We start from the raw sequence: 27,553 nt of genomic DNA on the forward strand, positions 1-27,553 counted from the left end.
TGCACAAAACGGCTCAAAACAAACTGCCTAAAGCAGTTGCAATCACCAAACGTGGATGACAACTTCACAAAACCTCTTCCAATTAGCTGTCCCACTGGAGGAAATTCAGGAGCCTTTTATATGGTACAGGTGGGCCTCATCAACGTCTGATTGGCTTGTCAATTCTCTGCTGGTCCAATGATATAGCTGCTCTCCTGCAGCACTCAGGCAGCCAATCAGGAAGGTGTGCTCTCACAGCTGAACCTGCATAACAAAAAGGGAGCCTGCACAGCCTCAAGAGGCCAGGAGCCGTAATATGTGGCAACATAAAATTTTTCAGAGGCCTGAAGATGAATATTTGGACTCCCCATGTACAGAACGTTGGGCTGCTACTTAGTGACTAGAGATTTATTTAAAATGATATTTATTTTTACTTAGCCTGGAATGACTCAGGAAAGCCTACCTGACTAGAAATTAGTGTGAAAGTAAGCAAAGTAAAAAAAAATATATATATCAGAACCCCACAAGTCTGCAGTCTGAAGATGAAAAGCACGATAAATGCAAAATATAATAAGTACTTTGGGACTTTTGCACAGTATACTCAACAGCTGAGATGTAACTCCTTCAGCTGAGTATCCTCCCACCCTCCACCTCTTCCTCCTCCTTTGTCTCTGTCGCCGCCTTTGAGGAGGAGAGCAGCGGAGCTCAGCTCAGTGCATCGGCGGCTCTCCTCCGCGCGTCATGCGGACATCCTCATCCTCGCCCCTCGGACACCGTAGCGCCACCCGGACCTCCCACACACCTCCCAGAGAACCGCTCACTTCTTGCTTGCCTCCAGCACTTGCCGCGGAAACACATATTTGTGTTCTTTCTTGAAGAGTTATTTAAGTACAGATTTATTTATTAACTTGCTTCTTGAGACTACTTTGGGAAGCGTGAGTCCTTTCCCGGGTCAGTTTGCTGCTTTCTGGACGTCCAAGGATGAACAGCTTCCTTCACCTGGCTCTGCTCCTGCAGCTGGCGCTCTGGGAAACGGTGAGTAAAGACGACAGTTTCCGATTTACCTTAACTCATAGATTAGTTCATAGATTTGTCGGTGGGTTTGCCTTTAAAAGAAAAAAAAATTAATTAAAGTTAATTTCCATTACCAAATAAAAAAAATAAAGCACCGGGCTTTTACATAATAATTGACAGTTCAATATATTAGATCCCAATATATATTTGATAAGAAAGTTCTGGTTTTATTGTTGACATTTGTAACATAAATAGTTAATTATCTACATTTATCTCAACTTTTTAGAGAACTCATGAATGAATTACTCATTAAAATCAATGTGAACTGATAATGAGTTAATTCATAAAGTTTCCTGAACTCCTCAGACATTTATGTGAATTTACGACCTGACTTTACTCACCTGCTGTCCTTGCTGTTTGTTGTGTCAGCTGTGAATTAGTGTCATAATTCTCTCAATGGGCATCTCACTCTATCTCTAGAGCTCTTACTTCCTCTGGGATATGAACGCCCAATAAAAACTGTTATGTTTTCGACCTATTTGACATGTTTTTTTTTTTTTTTTACATTTGCATTGTTTTTCCATAAACAAACAGAATCAATCATTTCAAAAGCACTTTAAGAATATCTAATATAATGGATTAAAGAAAAGAACGAACATCTCTTGTGACTCCATTAACGTCGGACACTCTGCAGACTGACAGCTACAAAGGGAAATCATGAATTTTTTTTCCTCCACTCATGCGAAAGTACACATATTCTTGTTTGAATTTCAAACAATGCAGGTAATTCAATGAAAAAAAATATTCAGCTCTTATTCAATTTCAACCTCATCTGAACTTCACGGCATTTCATCTCCACCAGCTGCGGCCACACTTGAGTGAGAAGGATTTCAGATGTCATTTTATTATTTTTTTCCCCTTCACACACAAACATGAATCACCTTATTTTGACATTTATATATTTTTCTGGCAGTAGGATTTACAAAAGTAATCAGATCTGTTGACATTTTGACAGTACCTAAACAGTTTAACACTGAACTGGATTTGTAATAAGGAATTGAAATTAGACATAAATGAAAACAGCCAAATTAAAAATAACTCAAACAAGAAATGAAACTGTAAATCTGTCACAAACTTAGTGAGGTTCCTCTTCTTATTTCCTGCAAGAAATTCTTCCAGACCTTTTGAGTCCTGACATCAAATTACCTACTGCCTCAGGCAAGTATCTTCTTGCAGAACAAGTAGCAAAACCTTAAAATCAATTCTAAAGGCCACAGGTAGTTGGAGTATGGAGGCCAAAATGAGGAAACATGCTGTCATCTTTTTTTTCCCTCTGCATCCTGTCAATGCCCTGCCGATTGACAATGTGTTTTTCTTTCCCACATACAAGGAAATCAATAGATTTTTGTGGCCAGATAATGAATGCCAGCAGCCCACTTCTAGGAAACAGATGCAGGAAAGAATTTGGAGTTAGAAAAGAATAAAATGTAAAAAAAAAAAAAAAATAGTGCAGAAAGAGTTGGAGGGAAATGTGATGTGCTACATCTTTCCCCAAGGACATTCCAACATGGTGTTGACCCCCAAGGTCAGACTGTGCAAAACCCAAGAGTTCCATCTATGGCTCCACCGGTCTTAGTTATGTTAAATGGTAAAGTACAACACGAAACACGTGGGAAAAAAAAAACAAAGAAAAAAAAGGATGGTTTCTTTGGAAAAGTTGAAGAAGAAAGTATCTGCTCTGCTAAGTGGCTGAAAATAGTTTAGCAAAGTATTGTTGTCAGGATCCTTTAGACCTCTGGAATAATCTGTTTTGGACATATGAGGGTGAAGTACAGATGCTTGGCCAAAGAACACATACCGAATGTTGAGCATGGAGGTGGAAAAATGGTAATTTGGGCTTGTGTGGAGCCACCCCACTTGGGCGCCTTGCAGTCGCTGATTGGATGCTGAACTCCTCTGTAAACTCCAGTTCTCTTGAGCCAAGGACAATAACACTCTCAGGCAGAGGGAGGCGCCAAACACACAGCAGGTGATGAAAATGATATGCCAGAACCTAACAAGATGTAAACAACAAAGATGCTTTTCAAAAGTGGAACAAAGAGAGATCTGCTGTTTTTTTCAGAGTGTGTAATTTATCTCTCAGGGACAACAAGAATTGATGTTTTGGTAAGAAGTGACTTTTTCTATATTTTCTTTTTCTCCTCTTCTTCAGAGCATTAATGCCTGGTAAGAGAAAACTGTATCTGAGTGGAGCATGGCTTTTCAGATGAGTTAGGAATAGTATGAATAATAGTATAAATCAGCTTCTGTGTGTAACTCCCAATCAACTGGTGCCACATTGGAAAGCAAATTCCTTCATGACATTGTGAATAAAGAAAGAACTACTGAGAGTAAGTGCTGCTAATGCTTTTTTTATTACTTTTTTAAAGACTTTAATTATAGGATATTATTTTCTTGGTTTTTCAGGCTTCTGTGTTTGGTATTTAGTGGTTTGGAAATTGCTGTTTTATTATTAGCAAAAATACAAAAAAGAAAGCAGTTCTCAGAGAGGGCAAATAAAAAAAAAATCACGAGGAAAAAAAACATGAAGCATTCTCTCTGAGAGCCATTCTCTTTTAGATCAAATTATGAACCTCTGTATATAAAAATGTCAAGGATTTTCTAAAGAGTAAGAGAAAACTCAACTGCCTCAAAATCTCTTTAAAAGCCTATTTTAAAAGCTGTTTAAAAATAGGCTAGTAAATATTGTTGTTTTATGGTATGAAAACCAGCTCAGATTGTATTGTTTATATGTCCATAAGAGGGAACACCAGCCTCACACTTATTAAATACAAAGTTAAAAGGGTCAGATTTATTTGTGTTTAATCACACAAAGGTGTTACTGATATTCTGTTGATGCCTAATCTTGATTCAAATTTCACCCGTTTTATATCAACACGTAACTACCCAGAAACGCTGAGGAAAGGCCGCACAATATCAGAACTGTTTTTAATTGTGATCTTATTGCTGAATATTACAATTATGATATTGATTGTGATTAACTTACAATTTCCTGACTGCGTCATTTGCAATAATGACGCAGTCCAACTGTCTTTGAGAGTTTGAGCATCTTTTCCACTGTACATCCATTTTAGGCATAAAAGGCAGTGAAATTCTGTCCATCAGGCCAAACACATTATTGCAGTGCAGAATGAGCATCCATGGGACTTGTTCTGCATTTATACTAAATACGATCCAAATTGGAGCACTCAGATAGGAATATAGAAATGACGTTAAAACCCAGACTAAACGAAAACATTTACCAAAATTGGAAGTGATTTAACATGGTGGTGTAAATTCACATTACACATGTAGTCAAAATTAAACTGAACATAACAGGAAACTTGCTCCATCTTTAAATGTCAACTAAAATTATTCATGCCTCAGTCAGGATGTCAAATACCATACAATAATCTACCCTCGGTATCGCTGTGAAACTCTGAATGTAAATGATGGCGGCTCATTTAAGAATGGCCATAGGCATCGGGCGCCCTGCGATAATGACCTCATTACGACAATGACTGAATTTAAATGACGACGTTGGGAAAACAGCTGCCATTTAGGATGAAAGGTAACAATAATTAAAGTTCACTCTCAGAGGGCACTCTTTAGTCTCTCGCACACAATCGGGTTTCTTTCACCTGCATCTGATGATTTCATGAAAACATCTGTCAGAGTCTGCTCCTCGTCATGCGAGGTGCTCCAGGTAACATTCATAATGATAAACTGTAAAATCACTCGTTGTGTGGCCTCAGGAGGAAAAGTCTTCTGCCACTATCATGCTTGTATAAAGTAGATTTGTTCCATAAACTTACAGGACAGATATGATAGGACTATGCTGTCACAACGAGACACTGCTTGTGCCTGTGACCTTTAAATAATCAGGGAGGTTTTTATAGACCACCGAAGTAAATTAGATTGTGGAAATATTTTACTTGTTTTTACCCTGTATTGAGTTTTATGTTTGAAGGAAAGATCAGTGGAAAAAACCCCAAAACAAAACAATTTTCCTGATATGCTGTGCTTATTCATTATTTCTCAGCCATGTATTTTAAGTGCAACTGGATTTTTCTGCTCTTCAGACGGAGGCCATGCACCCAGACTGTGCTGTGGTGTTGCAGCACATGAAGGCTCAAGAAGAATGCTATGATATTCTTGAACAGGAAGAAAACAACTACTCATCCAAGACAGGTTGGTATGTTGTTATTCTGCTGTGGAGAAACTCAGAGTCTTTGCAAAAATAATTAATAGAAAACCATTCGAACCTTATTATTATTTTTTTTGTTGTTGTCAAGTGGTAGATAGGAAGTAAAGTAGTATTACCAGTTCTAAACTTGAAGAGAAAATTATACTAGCTTTTATTTTCATTTCATTCTCTGTTTTATTTTTGAAAATAAAAAACCTGAAAGAGCAGCCACCATTAGTATGCAACCTCTTTTTCACGTGTGTTCAAATTAAAATTTATGGCCGGGGAACACACTAGCCATACCAGCCTTAATTTTGGAGTGGCTCATGCTTTTAGTTCTTCACCTTTCAAAGCCAAACATGCCCATCTTCTTCACAAATGTAAATTTTTTTATGTGCTCACCCACGTAGCTACCACAGTTTGATTTACTTATCCTCAAGCTAAATATTGTTTGCAGAGAGAATGGAAACCCAATATCTCAATGTGAGATGATGGGCTTCAGAAGATTTCAAGGATGACAAATTTAAACACAAATATAAAGATGTGGTGGCAGAATTACAAAAAGAGGGGAAAAAGATTATCTATGTAATATGAGGGAAAGCATGGAGTTCATTTTCGTCAGTCAGAGCGAATGCATTGTAATTATGTCATTTGCTAATATTTGTTACAGTTTAAGCAGGTCTTGCAATTTTGATACTACATACAGAGATATGAAATCAAAGCTAGATTTCATATTGTAAAGCGTCTATGCTAGACTTTAAAATTAAATCATCATAATGAATCTTCTTCTTGGTATCTGAGATTAAAACATTGTGTATATAACCTCTGGGTCTCTTTGGCTTTATAATAAAATGTATCCTTTTATTTACTTTTTCAACTGAATCCAAAGGTTTTTACAACTCTTGGAAATGTGGTTTTAGACATGTGTGACTATTGCTTTGTGTTGTTGGACATGTTGCAACTATAGACTAAAAGCCTGTGTGTACCTCTAACTCGTTTCTTAAATATATCATGTTTTACGTAGTTTCTCTCCAGCAGACTTCCACTTTGTGTTAGTTATTTCAAATCCTTACTTCATCTTTTTAATTTGCACAATTCAAACAATGACCAGTGTTGCATTTGTGAGGAGAGTGAAAACCAGGAGCCTCAGCAAGAGACCCTGACACTTTCTTGTGTTTAGTGTAACAGTGCATGGTTGACTCTATCTTGTCATGGATATCTGACTCTGGTACTTACAGGCTTCTACTCACAGGCACTCAAGACTGCTTGGAAAATTAAAATAAACCACCATAATCTAAACATAGAAGTTTTGTGCATGCACAAAACTGCCTGGTATCTCTCACGCTCCATCTAGAGTAATGGAGTGTGAACTTAATTTCTGACAAAGTCCTGGGAACTTCTCCAAGAACCTTCACTAACCATTCACATTGACACTGGTTCGGTTTATGGCTTTGTTTGAATAGTTGGCATGGGAAGCATCAATCTCAAGTCTGTTTTCACAGTCCACAGTCAAGACATTCTGGACAGGGAAGTCAAGGTTTGACCCTCTGCCATGAGGAGAACAGTTTCACAATGTCTTCATGTGTTGGAGCAGAATGAAATAGGAGACTGGTCAGAACTTGGGTGAGTGTCTGCAGGTCTGTCATTGCTGCGGAAAGGCTCCAATGAATCGGAATACAGTGGCCAATCTGTGATTCTCCTATTGGCTGATAGGCCTCCCTATTTAACAGTTCAGGCTTTCCGATTCAAAATAAAGACGGTCTATGTTTGTAGGTTTCTGATGCTTTTTTGAGTTCTCTAAAAGTGATTCAAAGGTGTCCTGATATGAGGAGGTCTCAGCTCACAGCTACAACTCCTACAAGAAATTGCATGTCGAGTCTGGAGTGAAAATATCTCTGTTTTCCCCAAAGAACCAGAAAACAAATTTATACAAGTCTGTGACGAGTGCTTCAGCTGTCTTTCAGCCTCATTGAACTTGTAAAAGAAAAGATGCGTAGAGGGAATTAGTTGAAACTTCGGGTAACTTTCTACACCAGTCAGTTTGTGTGGCGGGGTGTTTGTCATACATTCTTGTCTGTCTGACATTTGATGATGGATGTACAAAGTAGTCCAGCTGGATACCTTCTTGTAAATAATGATTGATTTTCTTTTACCAAATGCAAAGTATGCTTTCTTCATCCGGCTCCACAGACTACAATCAAAGGTAGAGAGAAATGTCTCTAACCTTTTTAAGGTTTGCTACCTACCTGAGTAGAAGGTGAACTATCTGAATTTGTTAAGATTCTTCTTTCATCCTTTTTTCCACACCTCAAAACAAAACAAAACACTTGAACAGCTTGTGCACAAGGGGGTGGAGGACTTCATTCTCCTTCTGTGATGTTGTCTGAAGCCAGGTTTATTACACCTGAAATGCTCTGTTGTGAAGTGTTTTCAGTTGTGTGACATGATCATTCCAAGCAGTTAAACTTTGTTCTCACTTGATGAGCGTCATCTGCTCACCAGTGGGGCTTCCAGTCTACACCTCAGCTGCTATTGCTCATAATTAATTGCATCATTTGCGTTCAAGCAAAGAGGAGATGTGACAATCAGACTCTGAGGTGGCAAAACAGAGGGTCTTTGTTTCTGAACAGATGAGCTACTGCAGTAGTCTGAGAAATAGTTTTATCTCTTTACGACGTGTGCAGAGATATTTATGAGTTTGGAAAGAAGTGCTTCACAGGAAATGTAACACGCTAAACTATTGACTCAGATATAAACCACACAGTTCCTGTTTTAGTTTTTAGTTTTGACCTTTTGGATAGTTTCATGGTGCCAATCTTCTGGAAACAGTTTGGAAATGCCCCGTCATGTTCCAACATAAAGAAAGCAAGAAAGTAATGTTTTTTTTTTATTATTATTATTTCTCCATCCTCATTATTACACTCACCCTGAACATCAGCCACCCATGTGAATGTTTGTGTGTTACTGCCAGGTTCCATGTGGCTGTCACTTTCTGCTGCTGGCCTTTTCACAGATCATTACACAGCTCGACCGCTCTGCCCTCTTCATATTCTCAGGTCAGTTGCTGCTGCCATATTGACCATTAATTACTAGTGGAAAGTGTCACTGTTTACTGCAGCAGTAAAAGCAAATAACTTGACAGTAATGTGGATGTTGGTATTTTTAACAAACCCAACATGTAATGTTGGGTTTTAAATAACATGTATCAACAAACTCAGAAATCAAAAGTTTTGTTCCAATACGTCTTTGGTTACTGATGAAATCTGTTTTCCGAAACACACAACCATGGACCATAAAAACCAACATGTTTTTTTTTTATACTTTCAAATCACCAGCACTTTCCATGACAGTCAATAACACTTTTTGGACAAACAACATGTATGAAACATCAATGGCATATGTGATTGCTGTGACTTTATATTGAACATTTTTTTGCAGAACCCAATTTTTCCACAACTCTCTTAAGGTTGTACCACAGCATTTCAATCAGGTCATGACCTGGAGTGTACCATTGTAACACCTTCATTTATTTCTTTTTAAGATATTCTGTTGTTGATTTACACTTATGATCATTGATCTGTTGATGATCCATTTTGGACTGAGCTTCAGCAGTAAGACAAATGGCCTCACATATAACTCTAAAATATAAAGAGGACTTAAAATAATTTCAAGGTTCCCAAGCCCTGTGGCAGCAAAAAAAACAAAACAAAAAAAAAAAATCAGTTCTTTACTCCTCCACAATTGTGCTGGGCAGTGGGTTTGATGTGTTTGTGTTGACGATCGGCAGCTTGTTTTCCTTTTTGTGAAAAATCTTTCTCAGTGTAGCATCCATCCATACATCCCTCTGTTTGTCCGTACATCCATCCATCCATCCATCCATCCATCCATCCATCCATCCATCCATCCATCCATCCATCCATCCATCCATCCATCCATCCATCCATCCATCCATCCATCCATCCATCCTTGCGATTGTTCCCCGTGATGGGCAGCAACTATTGCTGTCCAAGGCCATTTCTGCTTTTTTCCACCTTTGCATTGGACCGACGCCTACATGCTGAAGAAACTCACAAACTTACACAACTCCTGCTCTTACAGAGGTAGTCACTCTGGTAATGAGTAATTAATAAATTGCTTTTGTTTAATCAAATGGAAGCAGCAAAGTTGGACTGTATTGACAGTCATGGAAACCTTCTTTTCTCCAGGACTGTGCATTTTACTGTATTTCTCAGGCAAAATGCTGTAATTTTTTCCCCTTAGCTTTTAAAGAGTAATCTGCCAATAAATGTGCTGTTGACATTTTTTTATTTTAAAGTTGTGTCCTGTGCAATATTTTACTGCTTTCGTTTACTGCTTTGGTTTGTGAGGCAGGAAAAAATAGGAATTCAAGGGATAAAATTTAAAAAAGTTTTTTCAGAACAAAACCTTAGAAGGCTTGTATTATGTATTCTCCAGGCGCATGGTGTCATTTTCTAGCACAAAAAGGTAACTATGTTAACTTCAGTTACAAAAATGCTGTATGCAGCAAAAATAACTTAAAAGAAATTTGACTTTGCAATTTGATGCTTTGAAATTGGCGTCTGTCCCTTTAAGAAGTTCCTATGCTCTTTCTGATACACTATTGCATGTCACCACAACAATGCGCCTTTACCATTTCCAATCGCACTTGGGGTGTTGGACTGAGAAGTAGTTCACATGCTGAGGCGGAGTCTGCTAGCTCTAGGAGGAGCTTTGTGAAAATAGGCAGTGCTTTGTTAGAGCAAGAGCACAGACACCCTAGAATGGCTGCCAGGGGAGATTCAAGGATTTCTCAAATATGCATGAAAGAATCAAAGCAATTCTCCAGATATGTTTTTGATGAAGGGATAACATGATAACATGGTGTAAGGCTCAAAAAGTAGATTTCATGCAATACTCCCCTCATAAAAATCTAACAGCGTGATTAAACAATTGATAAGATACAGGTGTTTTTCTTTAATATCTTCAGATTATCTCTTGATATACAGTTCTTCTATCTGCATCTCATAACAAGGGCTATAAAGAGATTTCACAGTTTTATCCATCCCAGGGGGGTTTCACTACTCTAATATTTGAAACACTATTACAGCCGTTAGTGTACCTGTGCTTTATTGAATCCGGAATAGACTGAGAAATGAAGCGACGGGGGATAAGCTGGCCAGACCTTGAGGAGGAAATAAAGGCCTTCCATTTAGGCTGACATTTGATCGATATAATACTCCTTCCCCCTTCATGTCTGTCCTCGAGAATGACAAATCTTTCCTCATAAGTTGTTGCAGATGGGTTTTTTTTTCCTTCCTTTTTTTTTTTTAATCGGATACAGAAATGTCAGACAGGTGAATCTTTGAATGTCGCAGTAAAGCAGGTGAGACAGAGAAATTACTTTAATACTGTTCAGCCAGGTTTGACCTTTCACAGCCCTCAGCAAGAAAAATAAACCAGTAAGTCACTTTAGATGCCCTGTGGGCTTTAAATAGACAAGGATACATTTTGTTTTCTAATACTGCAGGTGGGCTGTTGTGTCTTTACATGATCGTGAATTTTAATTTTACCAGCTTGTTTAGTTTTCTAATCTTACATATCAAAATATATATTTGTGGTTTGTTGCGTTACTGAGACTTATTGCATAATTTATTAGATCCACTTCCTCAACTGCTTATGAATGCAAAATATCAAATCAGACATTTACTGTATTTAAGCATATACTGATGATGACTTGTTGTTTAAACCAAAAATCCAGATGAAGAATTTTGAAATGTATTTGAACATGACATGGATGTTTGTGCCAAACAGGCTGGTCTGGGTAGTTCAGACACAATAAGAGCAACAGTTGTGTGGATGAAAATATCTTGTTTATCAGTGAAAAATTGAAAACCTTTTCTGAGATGATAGGAGGCAACAATCGCTCATTACAACTAAAGTATGGGGATTATGGGGAATGCGCACTGTGCCTTGAAGAAAAGGGGCCACTGCAACCGAAGGGTCACGTCAGGCATTGTGCCTGTCAGTTTAGACTCAGTAAAAATTGACCATGATCGATCGGAAAATGTTTCTGGTTCATTGAATCTGAACTTGGGGCAGAAAATGTGGACTTCTTGACAACAGTTGAGAAATGTCCATCCTTTTATGACCACAGTGTAAAGGTCTTGTATCTCCAAAAGGAAAATGCAGCATGTCACAAACCTCAGTTTGTCTCAAACTGGTTTCTTGAAAAAGAAAGTGAGTTCACTGTGCTCAAATGGCTCAAGTTCTCATGTTTCTATTTCTCATCCACAGACCACGGATCCTTCAGCATTTTGTCTCTGGCACTGATGTTTACTAGCGTTTCGCTCATGTTTATTCACTGTGAACAAGACAAAAAGACAACCATGACTATATAATGAGATGCACAAGTCCATTTATCCATCGCTAAATCCCACTATAATGCTGTTTGCTTTGCTTCAGTGAGCATCTGAAGAAGGAACTGTTTCCCATCACCACTGGAAACTGTTATAAAGCCATAGCCACTGTGTCCATTTAAATGAAGTCCCATTTTATAGGGGATATCTGTCAATATTACAGTATTTAACAATATAAAGGTACTCCGTCTTGAGTCAGTGCAGAACATAATAAATGAAGATGTCATCTGTAGCTATGATGGAGTGGAAAATATAAATGAAAAACGAGTTCAAAGCCTCGTTTATCCTGCGAGATGTCTTCTTCTTCGCAGCTTTGGCAGGAGAACCTGCAGCAGCAGCCAAACGCTGTGTTTCATTATGAATGAGTGCTGCTGCATCTCTCCGTGCGGCCGTTTTAATTGACGCAGGGCCGAGGAGCTTTGATGTATGAGACGATGAGATGGCGGATTGAGTCCGGCGCCTCATTACCACCGTCTCTTATCACAAACACACTCTCATCCAGAGCGCCAGGGTCCGCAGGGAGAGACTTCGTCGGCCATGTGATATGAGCGGCTGTGGAGAGGAAGCGTGGGCAGAGAGGAGGGCTGAGAACGTCACAAAATCAAACACCCTTCGCCTTTCCCAGACTGAGGGAAACCCCTTGAAAACTAACATCAGAGAACTAAGTTTCTGTTCCAGGAAAATGCTTAATTAGCTGGTTCTGCAGGATTAAGATGCATTCAAGGTCAAAAAAGTCTGTTGCTTATAGAATGTTAAGTGTGTTTTATAAGAAAAGTTGATAAAATGACCAGGTGCTGGCTTTTTACGGGACTACAAGGAAGGTCAGTAAGGTGTAACAATGACATGTCAAACACCATTTTTCAGCCAAACATGCTGTACCTAAAGCATTTTATTAATGGGAGAGTAAGTTTAAAGGATTCAGTGTGTCATCCAATAAAGAAACCTTTACTATGAACAATATAATTGGACACATGCTGTTATAATGACCGTTGAAGATATTAATGTCTCTTTGTGCCATATGTTTAAGGTGCGCATGTGATGCTTCAGTTACTATAAGCAAGTAAAGTAAAATGGTAAATAAATGAAATACATTAAGTTTAAATTAGTAAGTGGGCAAATCTTAAAAGTTCAAGTTAACATGGTGTATGTAAATCTAAATTAAGAAATGTTTCAACAAGTAAGTGTAAGTAAGTAAAAGCAAAATAGGAGTGAATATATGCAAAATAAGTATGTAAAACTAAGTTTAACTAAATAAGTGAAAGTAAGAACATAAATATAAGTTACTTAAGGATAAGTGCTTAAGACTAGAGAAGTAAAAGGACTCTTTAGAAATTAAAGGGAAAGAATTACTAGTAGCAGATAGGTTTAACTAAATACACCAAAGTAATGGTAATTATTTTTAAACTACGGAAGCGCATTGCTATCACGCAGGAAAAAAAAAATTTCGAGCGCTATCACGTTATAACGTGATACGTATCTCGTTAAAACGTGATAGTATGTCGTTAAAACGTGATACGTATGTCGTTAAAACGTGATACGTATCTCGTTAAAATGTGATACGTATGTCGTTAAAACGTGATAGTTATCTCGTTAAAACGTGATACGTATGTCGTTAAAACGTGATAGTTATCTCGTTAAAACGTGATACGTATCTCGTTAAAACGTGATAGTAACTCGTTAAAACGTGATACGTATCTCGTTAAAACGTGATACGTATCTCGTTAAAACGTGATAGTTATCTCGTTAAAACGTGATATTTATCTTGTTAAAACATGATAATTTTAGGTCCAGGAAGTGGCGGTATTATGCTAGGCTAGTACAGTGGCTAACATGAATTGGTCAGGTTTCCTTTCATGTTTGGTCTACAACATGTAGAGATACGGATGCTGCTTTGCACTGTGGTTAAAACCATTAATAGCATGCGTACTCTGAGCAGGATCCTAAACAGAACGGGACTGCACCGAAGGAAACGTCAGTCCGGTCCTCTAGCTGTAGCGGCGTTCCTGACTGTCTGGATCGAAGCTCAAGTTGGCTTCCGATTGTAGCTTCTGATTTGGGAAATGGCTAAAGGGAGATTATAACGGAGGCTCAGACGTATTTGCTGAACAGTTTCTGTTCAGATTTGTTTTAACAGTACACTTGCTGAACTACGGCTGTTCGTAACCAAGCAACCGAAATCAACAGAAGGCTCGATAGTGGCAAAAGACAAAACTAGATCCTGTTAAGCATTCTTCAAAATAAAAGACTTCCTCTCTCCAAAATAAATCATACATAAAGCTTTGAATTTAATTATTTTTCACGTCACCTTTTGGAATTGTGTACAATAAAGTTAAATTCGGTGAATAATAATAATCATGTAAATTATACTTAACATATGACTTGACATATGACTGTAAATAAGTAACTAATCATGGAAATTATATTTAACATATAAATGTTAAGAAATCATTTGTTCTGCTTTAAAAACGAACATACATCGACACTTCAAATCTGGAGTAGATTATTCTAATCTACGCTAATGGCAGAATATTTCAAACCTAGTTTGTGATTTGTGAAATCTTTATCTGAATTGAAACCTCAGCAATGAGAGATTTAAAAATATTTTTGCATCTGGAATGCATTAGAAATAAACTCCTATCACATTTACAATATTTGTTATTATTTTAACCTTCTGTTTTCTTTCACTTTTTTGTCCTAGAGCACCTGCCTTTTTGTGTGGCTTACAAGGATCCATCAGCTGGGATAATAATGCCAACAACTTTTCAGATTCCGATTTATAGTGATGCAACGTAGCATCAGAGATGAATAATCTATTCCAGATCAGAAGTGTCTAAGTATGTTAGCTATAAAAGTTTAATAGTTAAAGATGCTACTCATCTCCTTAATTGGTCACATCAATATTATAAAAATTACAATATTGCCAAAATTCTTATATGTTTTCCAATCAGTTTCAATTTCCTCACTCCCCTTCTTCTTTAAGGAGCTAAATATAACTTTTTCCAACTTCACTTAAATGGTAAACGCCCGAGAATGAAACTGTCTGTCTTATATCAGCCATATGACAGAGGGTGTTAACAATTATCAAACCTATTATGTTATTTCAACCCAGATCAGGGCAGCAATGTTTTACTTTACTGCCAGACAGCCCCCAGCATGGGTTACTATTGTGTCCCACTGGATCTCTATTGCTATAGACTTGTACATGTACTCATCAGGCAGGAAAAGGTCAATTAAGCAAACAAAATACCCATTTCTGAAAAATACAATGATGATCTGGCAAAAAACACTTGATTATTTGGGAGAAATGCAACAACTATCCGATGTAATGTTCATCCATGTAGAGCAGGATTTAAACTGCTAAGAATATAACTAAAGTGTCTGATCTTTTTTCAGGGAAGGTATTTATGTAACTTGAAGAAATTAAAAACAAACATGATATTCCTACAAAATATTTCTATAACTATCTTCAAGTTCAGAGTTTTATTTTATCAAAGCAACACAATAATCTTTATCTACCCTCTTTGTCTCCATTAGAAAACATTATTTTAAGTCACCTATATGGTAAAGGAGAGGTGTCTCTTCTTTGCTCCTTGTTTGTCGACAAATATTAAAAATTGTTGACCAATATTTGACAAATATTATTATTTTATTTTTTTTATTTTATTTATTTTATTTTATCAGGTAAACCCCGTTGAGATACACATCTTATCTTATTTTCAAGAGGGACCTGGGTAGAAGTCTGCAACACACAGCAACCTGGTTACAAAATAAAATTAATTAATGCATATGCAGAAGTGTAAAACAGTAGAAAAGAATTTAAAAACAGTGACACTGTTTAATAGAATCTCGTCTGTTTTTAAGAATCGCTCGAAATAAGTCCAGTGAAACCAGCTTTGACATCTTTATTTCAGACTGGAGCTGTTTCCAGGCTGTAGGAGCCATCACACTAAAATCCTGCTTCCCTTTTTCAGTTCAGAAAAGTGAAACATGTAAAAGAAAAATATTGTTAAAACGTAAAGAATGGGAATTAACAGACCTATGTAAAAGAAAGTTTAAGGATGCTGGAGCCAAGCCGAGTAGAGATTTATGAATCACGATCATTAGGTGATTGTTTCTCAGGACGCTTAAAGGAGGCCATTCAGCTTTTGCTGATTTATGATTTATTTTGGAGAGAGGAAGTCTTTTATTTTGAAGAATGCTTAACAGGATCTAGTTTTGTCTTTTGCCACTATCGAGCCTTCTGTTGATTTCGGTTGCTTGGTTACGAACAGCCGTAGTTCAGCAAGTGTACTGTTAAAACAAATCTGAACAGAAACTGTTCAGCAAATACGTCTGAGCCTCCGTTATAATCTCCCTTTAGCCATTTCCCAAATCAGAAGCTACAATCGGAAGCCAACTTGAGCTTCGATCCAGACAGTCAGGAACGCCGCTACAGCTAGAGGACCGGACTGACGTTTCCTTCGGTGCAGTCCCGTTCTGTTTAGGATCCTGCTCAGAGTACGCATGCTATTAATGGTTTTAACCACAGTGCAAAGCAGCATCCGTATCTCTACATGTTGTAGACCAAACATGAAGGGAAACCTGACCAATTCATGTTAGCCACTGTACTAGCCTAGCATAATACCGCCACTTCCTGGACCTAAAATTATCACGTTTTAACAAGATAAATATCACGTTTTAAAGAGATAACTATCACGTTTTAACGACATACGTATCACGTTTTAACGACATACGTATCACGTTTTAACGAGATAACTATCACGTTTTAACGACATACGTATCACGTTTTAACGACATACGTATCACGTTTTAACGAGATACGTATCACGTTTTAACGACATACGTATCACGTTTTAACGACATACGTATCACGTTTTAACGAGATACGTATCACGTTTTAACGACATACGTATCACGTTTTAACGACATACGTATCACGTTTTAACGAGATACTATCACGTTTTAACGAGATACGTATCACGTTATAACGTGATAGCGCTCGAAATTTTTTTTTTTCCTGCGTGATAGCAATGCGCTTCCGTAGTAGATAAAGTAAGAGCTCTGGCACATAAAATTCCCTTTTCGCTTGTTTGGCCTTTTAATGACAGTACATAGCTGTGGCTTCACATCAAAATGTCTTGCTCTTATGGTCCAGTTTATTTTGAGAAGAGAAATATTAACTCTTAGGTTAAGCAAACACATTCAAGAAAGTCAACAAACTATAGCTGTCTATTAATCTAATATTTGATTAATGAGTATAATTTTATTAAATGTGTTAACCCCAAACACATTGGTGCAGTCACTTTGGTAAATGTTTATTACATTCTGATTGTCTTCCCAGGTTGCCCAACAGATTGGGATTACATTTACTGCTGGCACCGGGCCAATGTGGGACAGGTGATCAGGGTTTCATGTACGAACATCTCTAAGCTGTTTGCCGACAACCAAGGTAAATTAATTTTTCAAAACACCATCAGTGACATAAAAACCACAACTAAAATTCTGAGATTTGAGTGGGTGTGTCTGTTTTTTTGTTGTTGTTTTTGGTGCTGTTGCATGTTGCATTCTGAGAGTGTTCCTGCTCTAAAGCAACTAATGTACTCTGAAATATATGCTAGTTGTTTATGTTTATGATTCGAGTCCCGTAGAAATACTCTGGTCAGCAAGAAATTAATATTCCTACCAGCAGCTGTGCTGACCTTTTCATCCTCTTGATTTTTTCTCTCCTTGACTATTTTCAGTCCATAATTTGTCTTAAAGCCACAATGATTTGACATTGTGAAGCTGAATTTCATTGTTTCTTTCTAAACAAAATAAAGAATCCTGTTTAAATAGTTTAAATCTAATACTATGATCAGTTCTGATCATCCATCATAGCACAGCCCAGAAAAATTACCATGTTATTTTGGAGGTCCCCTGGGATGGTGTTGTGTTTTTGTTGGGTGATTTATGAAGACTGTGTAGTTTTCAGTGTGCACTGCTCCCTGCCTGTGTGCACAGACTGTTTAGACTACCCCTCCTGTCTCTTCCAGACCCCTCTTAGATCCAGCTGGTCTTTTTTTTTTCATCAAAACAATAAATGCACACATGCAGGAAGGAATAAACAGCAAAAATAGATGAAATGATGGAAAAATTAATGAATGTCAGAGCAAATGAGGAAATGAATGCATTTAGAGCAAATGAGGATTCAACCAAGAAAGACAAAACTTAGTTGACAAAAATACTACAAACAATGTAGGAGACAGGAAGCATTGATACAGATGTTCTTGTCAAATGAAACCAAATGTAACATTTTTCTACACACAAAGTGCAAGAAACAAGGAGAGTTGGTCAAAGTTGATGATCATCTAAACACAGAAAAAAGACCTGTTAGAGGTTGGAAATGGTGTGAGACTAGTACTGAGTTTGGTCTACGACTATGAAGCTACAACCAGAGCAACAGTAGGATGATTTAGAGCATATTCAAATGTAAAATTGTCACAATAAAAGTCTGTCAAAAAACAGTTACTGGATTTAGCAATAGTGCAGCGTGTGCATAAAAAAATTGAAAAGAGTATAAAATATAGCAGAAAACAAAAAACTTTCTTAAAGCCTGATGATATTTTGATTGAAACATTATGGGAAAGGCAGGCTGCTAGGATGAAAGATGAGAATGTTGACTGACTCAAGACTTATGCACATCAACAATGTGCTTGGTTTTGCACCTTTTGATTGCACTGGAACAAGCAAAGAAATTTATGTCATGTCACCTAATGGTTCTCAGCCAAACTAGCAACAGCAGAGTGGTTACACAGATTGTGGATGCTGATAATATACTTGCATGTTTCCTGTAGTGAAGTTGTTAGTGCAAGAAAAAAAAAAAAGATTATGAGTGAAAGCTAACTGAAAGCTTTGCTTGGATGCATCAGGAGACGAAGGTTATTGTGAATGACTTCATAACTCAGTGTTAGTCATTCCCTGGACCTTGCTGGGTTTCCTCCTCCACAGGTTGGTCCAGAGTTTCCAATGGGACTCTGCAAAAAATAAAAAAATAAAATAAAATAAAATAATGAATTGGAAAATCAAACAGTTCAGTCAAGAGCCAGGAGCATGAGTTTGAAGCTGACACTGCTTGTTAAACGAGGCGATATGAGTTTTAGCATTGTCCCCAGAGTCGCAACCTTCAAACCTTAAATCGCATCCAACCATTTGCTGTAGCTGCAGGCTCTACATACTACGTTGTTCTGCTGCTGGATATCGGTAAATCCACCCATGACTCAAACCCCCACACTCTGCTGCACCGAGAAGCTGGATGGCAATTTCACTTCATGAAACCTAGCATTTCACTGTAAACTTTGTCACTTCTGCTGAAAGGGTGAATTCAGTCTTGGTATCTGAAAACCTCTTTATGTGTAATAAAACTTCAGGAACTCATGATTTGAGCTCCTCCATTCTATCTGCAAGCCATGGTGGAAGAACAGAGAATGTAATTCAGCTCATTTAAATTCAGTTGAGCTGGTCATGAACTTTAAAATTCAAGAATTTCTGTGCATATATTTTTATTTGATCTTGGACTCATATAGGAAGGCTTTTTTCCCCCGAAGTATCAATCTACACAAAAATAAAGAAGCAAATAATGAGCACATAATTCATTCACTGAAACGTTGCTCTTCCTCATCACCAGACTTTCACTTTCTGTCTTTTGCTTTGATATTCATCAATACTCTTCACTTTGTGAAGCATAATGCAAAAGTGAATAAAAGGCACCATATAAATTAATGCAATAATTTTTTTAACATTGACACAGATGTCACTCATGCTGGAGTTCATAGATATGAATGGATTTTCTAGTCTATTCCAGCTTTACTAATTGTCACACCTGATTCTTGTTAATCATCACACCTGTACCTTGTTGACTAATCATCACAAAGGTTTCTTGTTTACGAACAATAAACACTTGTTCCCTATTTAGCTATTACTACATTTGCATCATTAATGTGAGTCTTCTTGTTTATTTTGTAATTTAGTTTTAACTGTTGTAAATTGTTGTGTGACTCTATTTGAGAAAAGCGCCTTATGAGTAAGCTTTGTCAATTTGTCATCACACCTGCTTCTCATTCCGTTTCAGATCTTTTTCATGTGCTCTTCACTAATTGTCAGAATTGCACTTTGTTTAGCATCCACCACCAACTCACTTTGGTCACCGATCATTCCACCTGTACTTTAGGAATTAATTATCAAAGCTGCACATTGATTTTTGCAATTAGATCCAGACACCTGGTTCTAATTGTGTTTCCAAGCATAAAAATAAGGAAGACTGTAGACATTAACTTCTGTAGTAGTGCTAAGATGGTTTTCACTGTCCATGTATTTTAGGATATTTGATGTGCGAACTGCTACTATAGACAGTCATTGGCATTTTTAGAAGGTGTCTGGAGTATTTGCTGATTTTAGCTACAAGTGTCTGTTCCTTAACCCTTGTGAATATCACATGGTCCACAATCAGCCCATTTCTCTTCCCTCTTTAAAAGACTTTTCATGTGATACTGGTTTTCCAACTATTGCACGCTGATTGTCCTCAGCTTCTTTCTAGGGTATAAATACTCATTTGTTAGCTTTTTCTAGGTCAGATTTTCTCTTTACAATAAAGTTGGCATTCATCATCATCATCATCATGTCCCTGGCTGGATTTGTTTTTGTTTTTTTTAACCCAACAACCATCTAGTTCTTTTATGACAAGCTTTTTGCTTGATATCTCAGGTACAAAAGAAAAATAATAATAACAAAGCCTTTTTTTGAGTAATTGGGCTTGCTACTGTATGTGTTGCCTTTTTCAGCTGGTATTTCAGTCTGCATGTGTGCTGCTTATATGGTGAATGAGAAAATTGCAAAGGAGTGTATACATACCATATTCTGAAGGTTTGCAGAGGTTAGTTTTTGAAAAATTTGACTTAAAAACACAACATTCAAGAAGTAATTTCTTATTTTTTCTAAGCACAGATTCTTCTTGCTCCCACAGTGACTTAAAGAACTCCATGACACATCAATCTTTTTGATTTTGTTCCTCCAGACAACAGTATTCTCCTAATTGCTGTCTGTCTGTCTCTGAAAAAAAAAAAAAAAACGTTCTTGTGATATTCTGGCTTTAATTCTCCTCATCAGTTGCTTTTAACGTCGTTATGCTGAAAGAACAGTTAATCTCTCTTCCTTTTTTCCATCCCCCACTGGCTGTGACTTTTGACAAGGGTTTGGCTACTTCTGTTTGACCATCATATATTTGTTTTTTGAAACAAGTTCACTAAATGTTTACCCATTGTCCAAATCCTATTCTTATGTCAAAAAACTTTGAAATGTGCATTGTGACAAGGCCCTCAATCCTGGCTTACATAATCATTTTATGCATAAAATAAACAATGCTTTCTGGTAATTTCGTCTTTTACATCACTCAAGTTGAACACGAGATCATGGGCTGAATGTGCTTTCAGAGCAGGAAACAAGAGGGACAGTTTCATAGCACACTGCATTCACTTGAGCATGAACTGTGGGACAAGTATGGGGGTTTTTCCCCTAAATTTTTCCCCATGTAGATCCAGACACCTGTCCAATTCATTGTTCAATTCTTAACATGTGCATCATCAGGGTGTCATCAGAAACATATTTCTCAGATCAGAAGAACACTGGGGTTTATCCAGGGGTCTTTCTGCATCTACAGTTTTATAAACATTTATTTATGATGAATTATGTATTACAGGGTGATATTCAAAAGTGAGAAACTAGCAACAAAAACATCCTGAGTATCATTATGTGTCATAGTGGTTGTAAGTTTATGCATTAAAGGGGCAGTATTATGCAAAATCGACGTTTTTGGAGCTTAATGTAATGTTATTGGTTGTAATGTTATTCCCTCCAAAACATACCTGGGGTGTTGCTTTGATTCTTCCATACATTGTTTTGGATTCTTTGTAAGTGGTTAAAATTATTCTGTAAATACCTTACAGCAGAGTAAGTGCAAACAAACAATGACCAGGACCAAGACTTAAGAGCCATCCCTCAGAGTTTAATTTTAGTCTTTCCGAACCCAGGGGAGCTTTGTGAAACCTTAGTGAGAGATTCAGAAGAGTTTCTGCAATTTGACTTTCTAGAGATCCTCTAGAACGTCCACTTAGTCCATTTCCAAACTCTTCAACTGCCCTAGTTTATATCAGAGATCAGAGTTGGTTTTAAGTGCTTCCTTTGCTACATCTCTAGCACATTTCCACTCTTTACTGTCTTTATCTTTTTTTTAGCATATGTTTCAAGGAACTGCACAGAAAAGGGCTGGTCCGAACTCCTGGACTACCATGAGACCTGTGTGTTTAAAGATGTTGAAGAGCAGGAGCCAGTGGTAAGACTTTATTATTATGTGAGTGGAGTTATATTTTGAACTGATCATTGTGAATATTTTTGTTTTATTGATTGTGCTGGGCCGCTACTCTCTGGGTCACATTTTTATTATTATTATTATTATTTCCTGTTGGGTTAGGGTTTGATTAAATGTTGCCCATTTTTATTTTTAAATTTATTTTCACCTTTCAGACAAAACTGTTGTGTTGCTGTGGTATAGTGTGAACTTTTGGTTGACAGCACTTATACAGTAAGAACCTACCATTAGAGATTTAATTACTGGCTATAAACTTCTGCTCTTATTATGCTCATAATTAGACAGAGTAGATGACAGATGTCAAAAATATAACATTCTTCTGCAACAATATGAGTCCTTACAGAAAAAAACAGAAAATGTTACTGTTTTTATTACAGTAAATCCCCTGCTGTCGACTTTGTCGCGCTTGGACATACAGAACAAAAAACATTATATGAGTTGGGAATATTTTCATCTGTACAGGTTATGTTGTGTTTTAAAAGCACACAAATACTCAACTTATGGATTTCAGATGTGTACTGTTTAAAAGCAAGATTCTGATAATAGATAATAAAAAAGAAAAAAAACTTTCTTAGTGATATAAACCCTACACAAATTCACTGTATAACTAACAAATCAGGCAGGGAAAAAACAGGTGCAACAACCTGGTTGTGGATCCTTCTACTGATACTTGCTGAAGCATCTTTTCATTCAACTTCATCTGTCAGCATGCACATATTCACTTGTTATTATCTGACCATTCTGTTTTGCAAAGTTCTTCAGCTCAGTTGTAAAGACTTCTCTTATCCACAGCCCCCACAGATTTTGTGTTCCAGCAGAGCTGAGTCAAATGGCTGAATTTACCAGGCAATTCAATTATTTGTTTCAAGTGTGTTAGAGCAGGGACACATTTACAACATGCAACCAGATTAGGGTTAATAGTAATGTTCTTTACCCCTTTTTTATTCCAAACATATTTGTGTTTCAAAGTTGAAATCACATTAAAGATAAAAAATTATGTACTAAAGTTCTTTTCTTTTACATACCCAGAACTTTTATTTGAACAGACTCTCACTCAATTTGCTTTCCTCAGAATTTCAATGATCATAATTGAATCTCACTAAAATATCTAAGTTATTCATTCACTAAGTTTCAGCAAACTCAACATTTTCTTTCTTTGATTATTGAACAACTTGTTGGAGAGCACTTTAATGAAATGTCCTAACTTGTTTTTGTTTGTCTCTTTTAGACAACATATTTCTCCAACTTTAAACAGGTGTACACTGCTGGCTATGCTACCTCACTCATCTCACTTATATCAGCTATTTTTGTCTTCACTGTTTTTAGGTAACAATTTCAAATCTTCTGCTACCTTTATTTATGCAGACACACACAGTGGGGAAACACAAGGTAATTCAAATATATTTGTTCTCTCTCTGCAGGAAATTTCACTGCACCAGGAACTACATCCACATAAACCTGTTCTTCTCCTTCATCCTGAGAGCCACTGCTGTCTTTGTCAAAGACCTGGTTCTTTTTTCTGATGCAGATCTGGACCACTGCTTCATGTCAACTGTGAGTGCCGACGTTTCATCACCAGTAAGAATTTTGTAAAAGCAGAAATTGTTGTAGACCCAACATCTGAAAATGCTTCTGTGCCTCCTCTGAACAACTTGGACAGGTTTACATGACCTGTTGTCTTGAAAGGAGAGAGATAGAAAGATAAAAATACAGGGGATGTCTCAGAGCATCAATGATGAGGTTTTCACTTCCTGCTTTTCTGCTGATAAAGCTGCTGTGAGAGGTGTGAGTGTCCCTATTGTTTGTTTGTGAGGCCTCAGCATAAGCACTTTCTGTGACTCATTTAGATGGGAAGTAAGGCTGAAATAGGGAGGATAAGAGTCGTACAGTTTTCCTCTGCAGTACTAACAAAACATGCACCGTGACTGACATCTTTCCAAGTCTGAATATGAATGGAAATACAAAAAAAATGTAAGTAAAACTCTGGTGTTTTTGGATTTTATACACCAGTGTCTAGAAGATGACCATTTTACTTTCTTATATTTAGTTAATCAAACTATCAAAATGGAATAATACATTTCCGACAACAGTATTTGTATTTTTAAGTTATAGACTGAGAATTAATGGATTGTGAACATGCATGGTGCTGTAGAAATGCCAATGATGGCTGCTGTCACCAACTAATGACTCCTCTAAATTGGAAAGAAAAATCAATTTTTGAAGCTTACTGTTAGAGAACTGTTCCAGAGACTGACATCTTGTAAACTCTAAATAACAACCATTAGATGCTATCTACAAGCCAACTGATTGTATGGGAGGCCACCTAAGTAACAGCATTTTTGTGCAACTATCACAAAGGTAGACATACAAAGTTGGATCAAGATTTTTGTTGTCAAAGAAAAAAATAAACATATCAAATTCATGTGGGGTTGATGTGAAACAAAAATGAATATGTGGAAAAGCAGCCTATGGCAGTGATTTTCAATTATCACTGCCACATTCAAATGATGTATTAATATCAGCACTTATTATCACTCTAGTGCTTGTCTGCAGTTCAAATTCATAAAACAGAAATTACCTTACCCAACAATATTAATAGACTAGTCATTTGGATATTTAGTTAAAAATTAACTTTATTAATAGATGTAGGGAAAAAGCTGTAAAAAAATGTTAAAGTATCTGATTTGATGGATCTATTTTTCCCCGAAGGCAGCAATTCATCCAGGTGGTGGGCAGGATAGAGTGAGTCTGTCAGAATATTGTATGCTCTCTGCAGGCAACATCGGTTGATGAATTGTCTGGAGTAGGTAGCTGTTGGTCGATGATGTTCCTGGCAGTATTTATAAATCACTGTAGAGATTTCTGTTTTTCTGCAGAGCCATACCACACCAAGATGCTGTGAAAGATGGAGTTATAGAAGGATGTTATGAGCTGTTGTAACAGGTTTACTCTCCTGAGTTTTCTAAGAAAATACAGCCACTGCTGTGCCTTCTCAGCCAGGACTGTGGTATTTGTTTGTCCATAGCAAATCAGTGGCCACATGGCCTTCAGCTTAACATGGATGTTCTACTTCTCTGTACCCATCACAACAAACAAGCTGGATTTATTTATAACCTCAAGTCAGACAGTGACCTCTGGGCAGTTCTTAATAAGCAGGATCTACACCAAGTCATTGATCACATAATTTATTGTCATATTCATTCAGTGAGAAATCTTTCCTGTCCACCTTGAAATTAAGTTTTTTTTATGACTTCTGCTTAGTTCTGACCCTTCAGCTTCATGGGCCAGTGGCTGCAGCAGTTGTTGCCATCAAGAAAACCGAGTCTTTTAGATGCTGGCACAGTGGTAGTTTTAAATATAAAGCAGGAAAACAGGGAAGCTGTCGATAACACAACTGGAGCAAACCACAGAGAAATCATGCCATTACCATGACAACTACACTGCTGTGAAAAAGTGTTTTTCCTCTTACAGACTTCTTCTGTTTTGGCCTTTTGTCACCCTGAAATGTATTTAGAACATCAAACTAAATTTTAATATTGGATAAAATTGACTTGCGTAAATACAATAAACAGTTTTCAAAGTAATCCAAACCAACCTGGCCCTCTGGGATAAAGTAAATGTCCTCTAAACCTAACAGCTAGTTGCACGATCTGAGCAGCAACAACTCTCATCAAGAGTTTGCAATAACTGTTAGGTCAACATCATCAATTATGGCAAGCTTCTTGGGTCTTGAGGAAGCAAAACAGTCCCAAAGAGTCACGATAATGTTGGACTGTCAGTATGATGATCTGATTTGGAAATGTGCTAATTTTGGAACAAATGTGAGATTATGCACAACTTCCAAAATTGTTCCACTTTTGTCTTGTCATTTCACAGAATGCATTCCCAAAACTATCATCATCATAAACTTCATGATGATGATAATTATAAAGAATGTCTTGTCAAATGTGAGACCGGTCTTTATGTGCTTTGGGGTAAGCAGTTGTTCCTTGGATCTCTGCCAGAGAAGCCAATTTAGCCTGTATGTTGGCACATTAGTATATATAAATCCCAAAGCACAGAAGGAGGCAGAGGTCCAGAGTATACCAGAGCTGTCATCCAAACTCCAAGAACACATTAAAAAGATGGACCCAAGGGATGAAGTGCTCAGTGAAAATCTCAGACAGTGGCAACTGGAAGAGAAGGTTCTGAAGGAACCATCATGGGAGGAAAAGAACATGCATTGGATGTACCACCGACAGTTAGCTGAAGTGGCTGATATGACCAAATCCTACCAATGGCTGGAGACCTTCTGTACTCATGGACAGTACAGAAAGTCAGGTCACGGCACCACATGAGCAGCCCTTGATTACCAGAGCAATAAAGGCACAGATGTACCACACCAGGCAAGGCCCCAGCTCCAACAGGGAGTAAGGTACCAGCAAGAAAGGAATACGTGGAACACCATAACCAAGGGGATGATATACAGAAACATCTGTACGGATTAAAAACTGGTGACCCTAGGATTATCTATCTGTCTATTTATCTGCAAATTTAAAAAAAAAAACTTTTAAATTTGTAAATGTTTAAGTTTCTCTTCAATAAAAAAGTGTTAATGCCTCAAATTGAATACTTTATGTCACTGCAGTGACTGTACACCCAAAGTTTCTGGTTTGTGAAAAAAAAAAAAAAAAAAAAAAAAAAATATATATATATATATATATATATATATATATATATATATATATATATATATATATATATATATATATATATATATATATATATATATATATATATATTTCCATTCTCAGCAAAAACAAAAAGTCCATGAACAGTTGTTATAAACTTTGGTAATGTAATCTGCCAAGTTAAGTGAAGTTTACAACCTTGTCTGATGTTTGTCTTTGCCTTGTCTGGCAGACAGCCTGCAAGTCCGCTGTGGCCTTTTTCCAGTTTAGTATCCTGGCCAACTACTTCTGGCTACTGGTGGAGGGGATGTATCTACAGACGCTGCTAGCACTCACCTTCGTCTTTCAAAAGAAATACTTCTGGTGGTATATACTAATCGGTTGGGGTGGGTTTTTCTGTTACTTTCTCAAAGTTTCTTGCCAGAGCAGTAATAAGTTTCTTTTGCGTAATGATTTGGTTTCTGTGTGTGTTTTCTTTTTTTTTTACCCTTTTTCACAGGTCTACCGACGATAATCATTGCAACCTGGATTCTCACTAGAAACTTCTACAATAATAAGGGGTGAGCAAATGCTGTGGCTGCTGGTGAAAGTCAGATTTGTTTTTTTCTTGTAAGAATAAGCAGACACTCTGAAATAGCCACATATTTTATTTAAACAACAATGCTATCACCTATATGCTTCATGTTAAAAGGGACATTTTTAGCTAGAAGAAAGGATTTTTTAGCTAGAACTCATTTTTTGAACTTCAAATTTAGACTTAGAAACCATCTCTCAAGATTTCCTGTCTAGAGTTGTAATCTGACATGTCAAGGCAGTTTGTATCTCTGGAGGTGATAAGCTGCTTAGTACA

The 27,553-nt window shown here is 37.1% G+C and overlaps 1 protein-coding gene across 1 annotated transcript in view; it reads left to right on the plus strand.

Annotated features, from left to right (window-relative positions):
• Positions 1 to 919: 919 nt before the first annotated feature.
• ghrhrb (growth hormone releasing hormone receptor b) overlaps positions 920 to 27,553 on the plus strand; it is a 33,500-nt gene continuing 6,866 nt past the window's right edge. The window contains exons 1-8 of the mRNA XM_088005055.1: positions 920 to 1,014; positions 5,115 to 5,223; positions 16,976 to 17,083; positions 21,900 to 21,997; positions 23,262 to 23,359; positions 23,455 to 23,591; positions 26,940 to 27,089; positions 27,203 to 27,263. Of these exons, the coding sequence (XP_087861181.1) occupies positions 961 to 1,014; positions 5,115 to 5,223; positions 16,976 to 17,083; positions 21,900 to 21,997; positions 23,262 to 23,359; positions 23,455 to 23,591; positions 26,940 to 27,089; positions 27,203 to 27,263 (815 nt within the window). The 5' untranslated portion in view covers positions 920 to 960. The remainder of the gene's footprint in view (positions 1,015 to 5,114; positions 5,224 to 16,975; positions 17,084 to 21,899; positions 21,998 to 23,261; positions 23,360 to 23,454; positions 23,592 to 26,939; positions 27,090 to 27,202; positions 27,264 to 27,553) is intronic.

Source organism: Poecilia mexicana, unplaced genomic scaffold (genome assembly GCF_051168715.1).
Source record: "Poecilia mexicana isolate PSO_F unplaced genomic scaffold, ASM5116871v1 scaffold_4, whole genome shotgun sequence".
In the NCBI taxonomy this organism is placed as follows: Eukaryota; Metazoa; Chordata; class Actinopteri; order Cyprinodontiformes; family Poeciliidae; genus Poecilia; species Poecilia mexicana.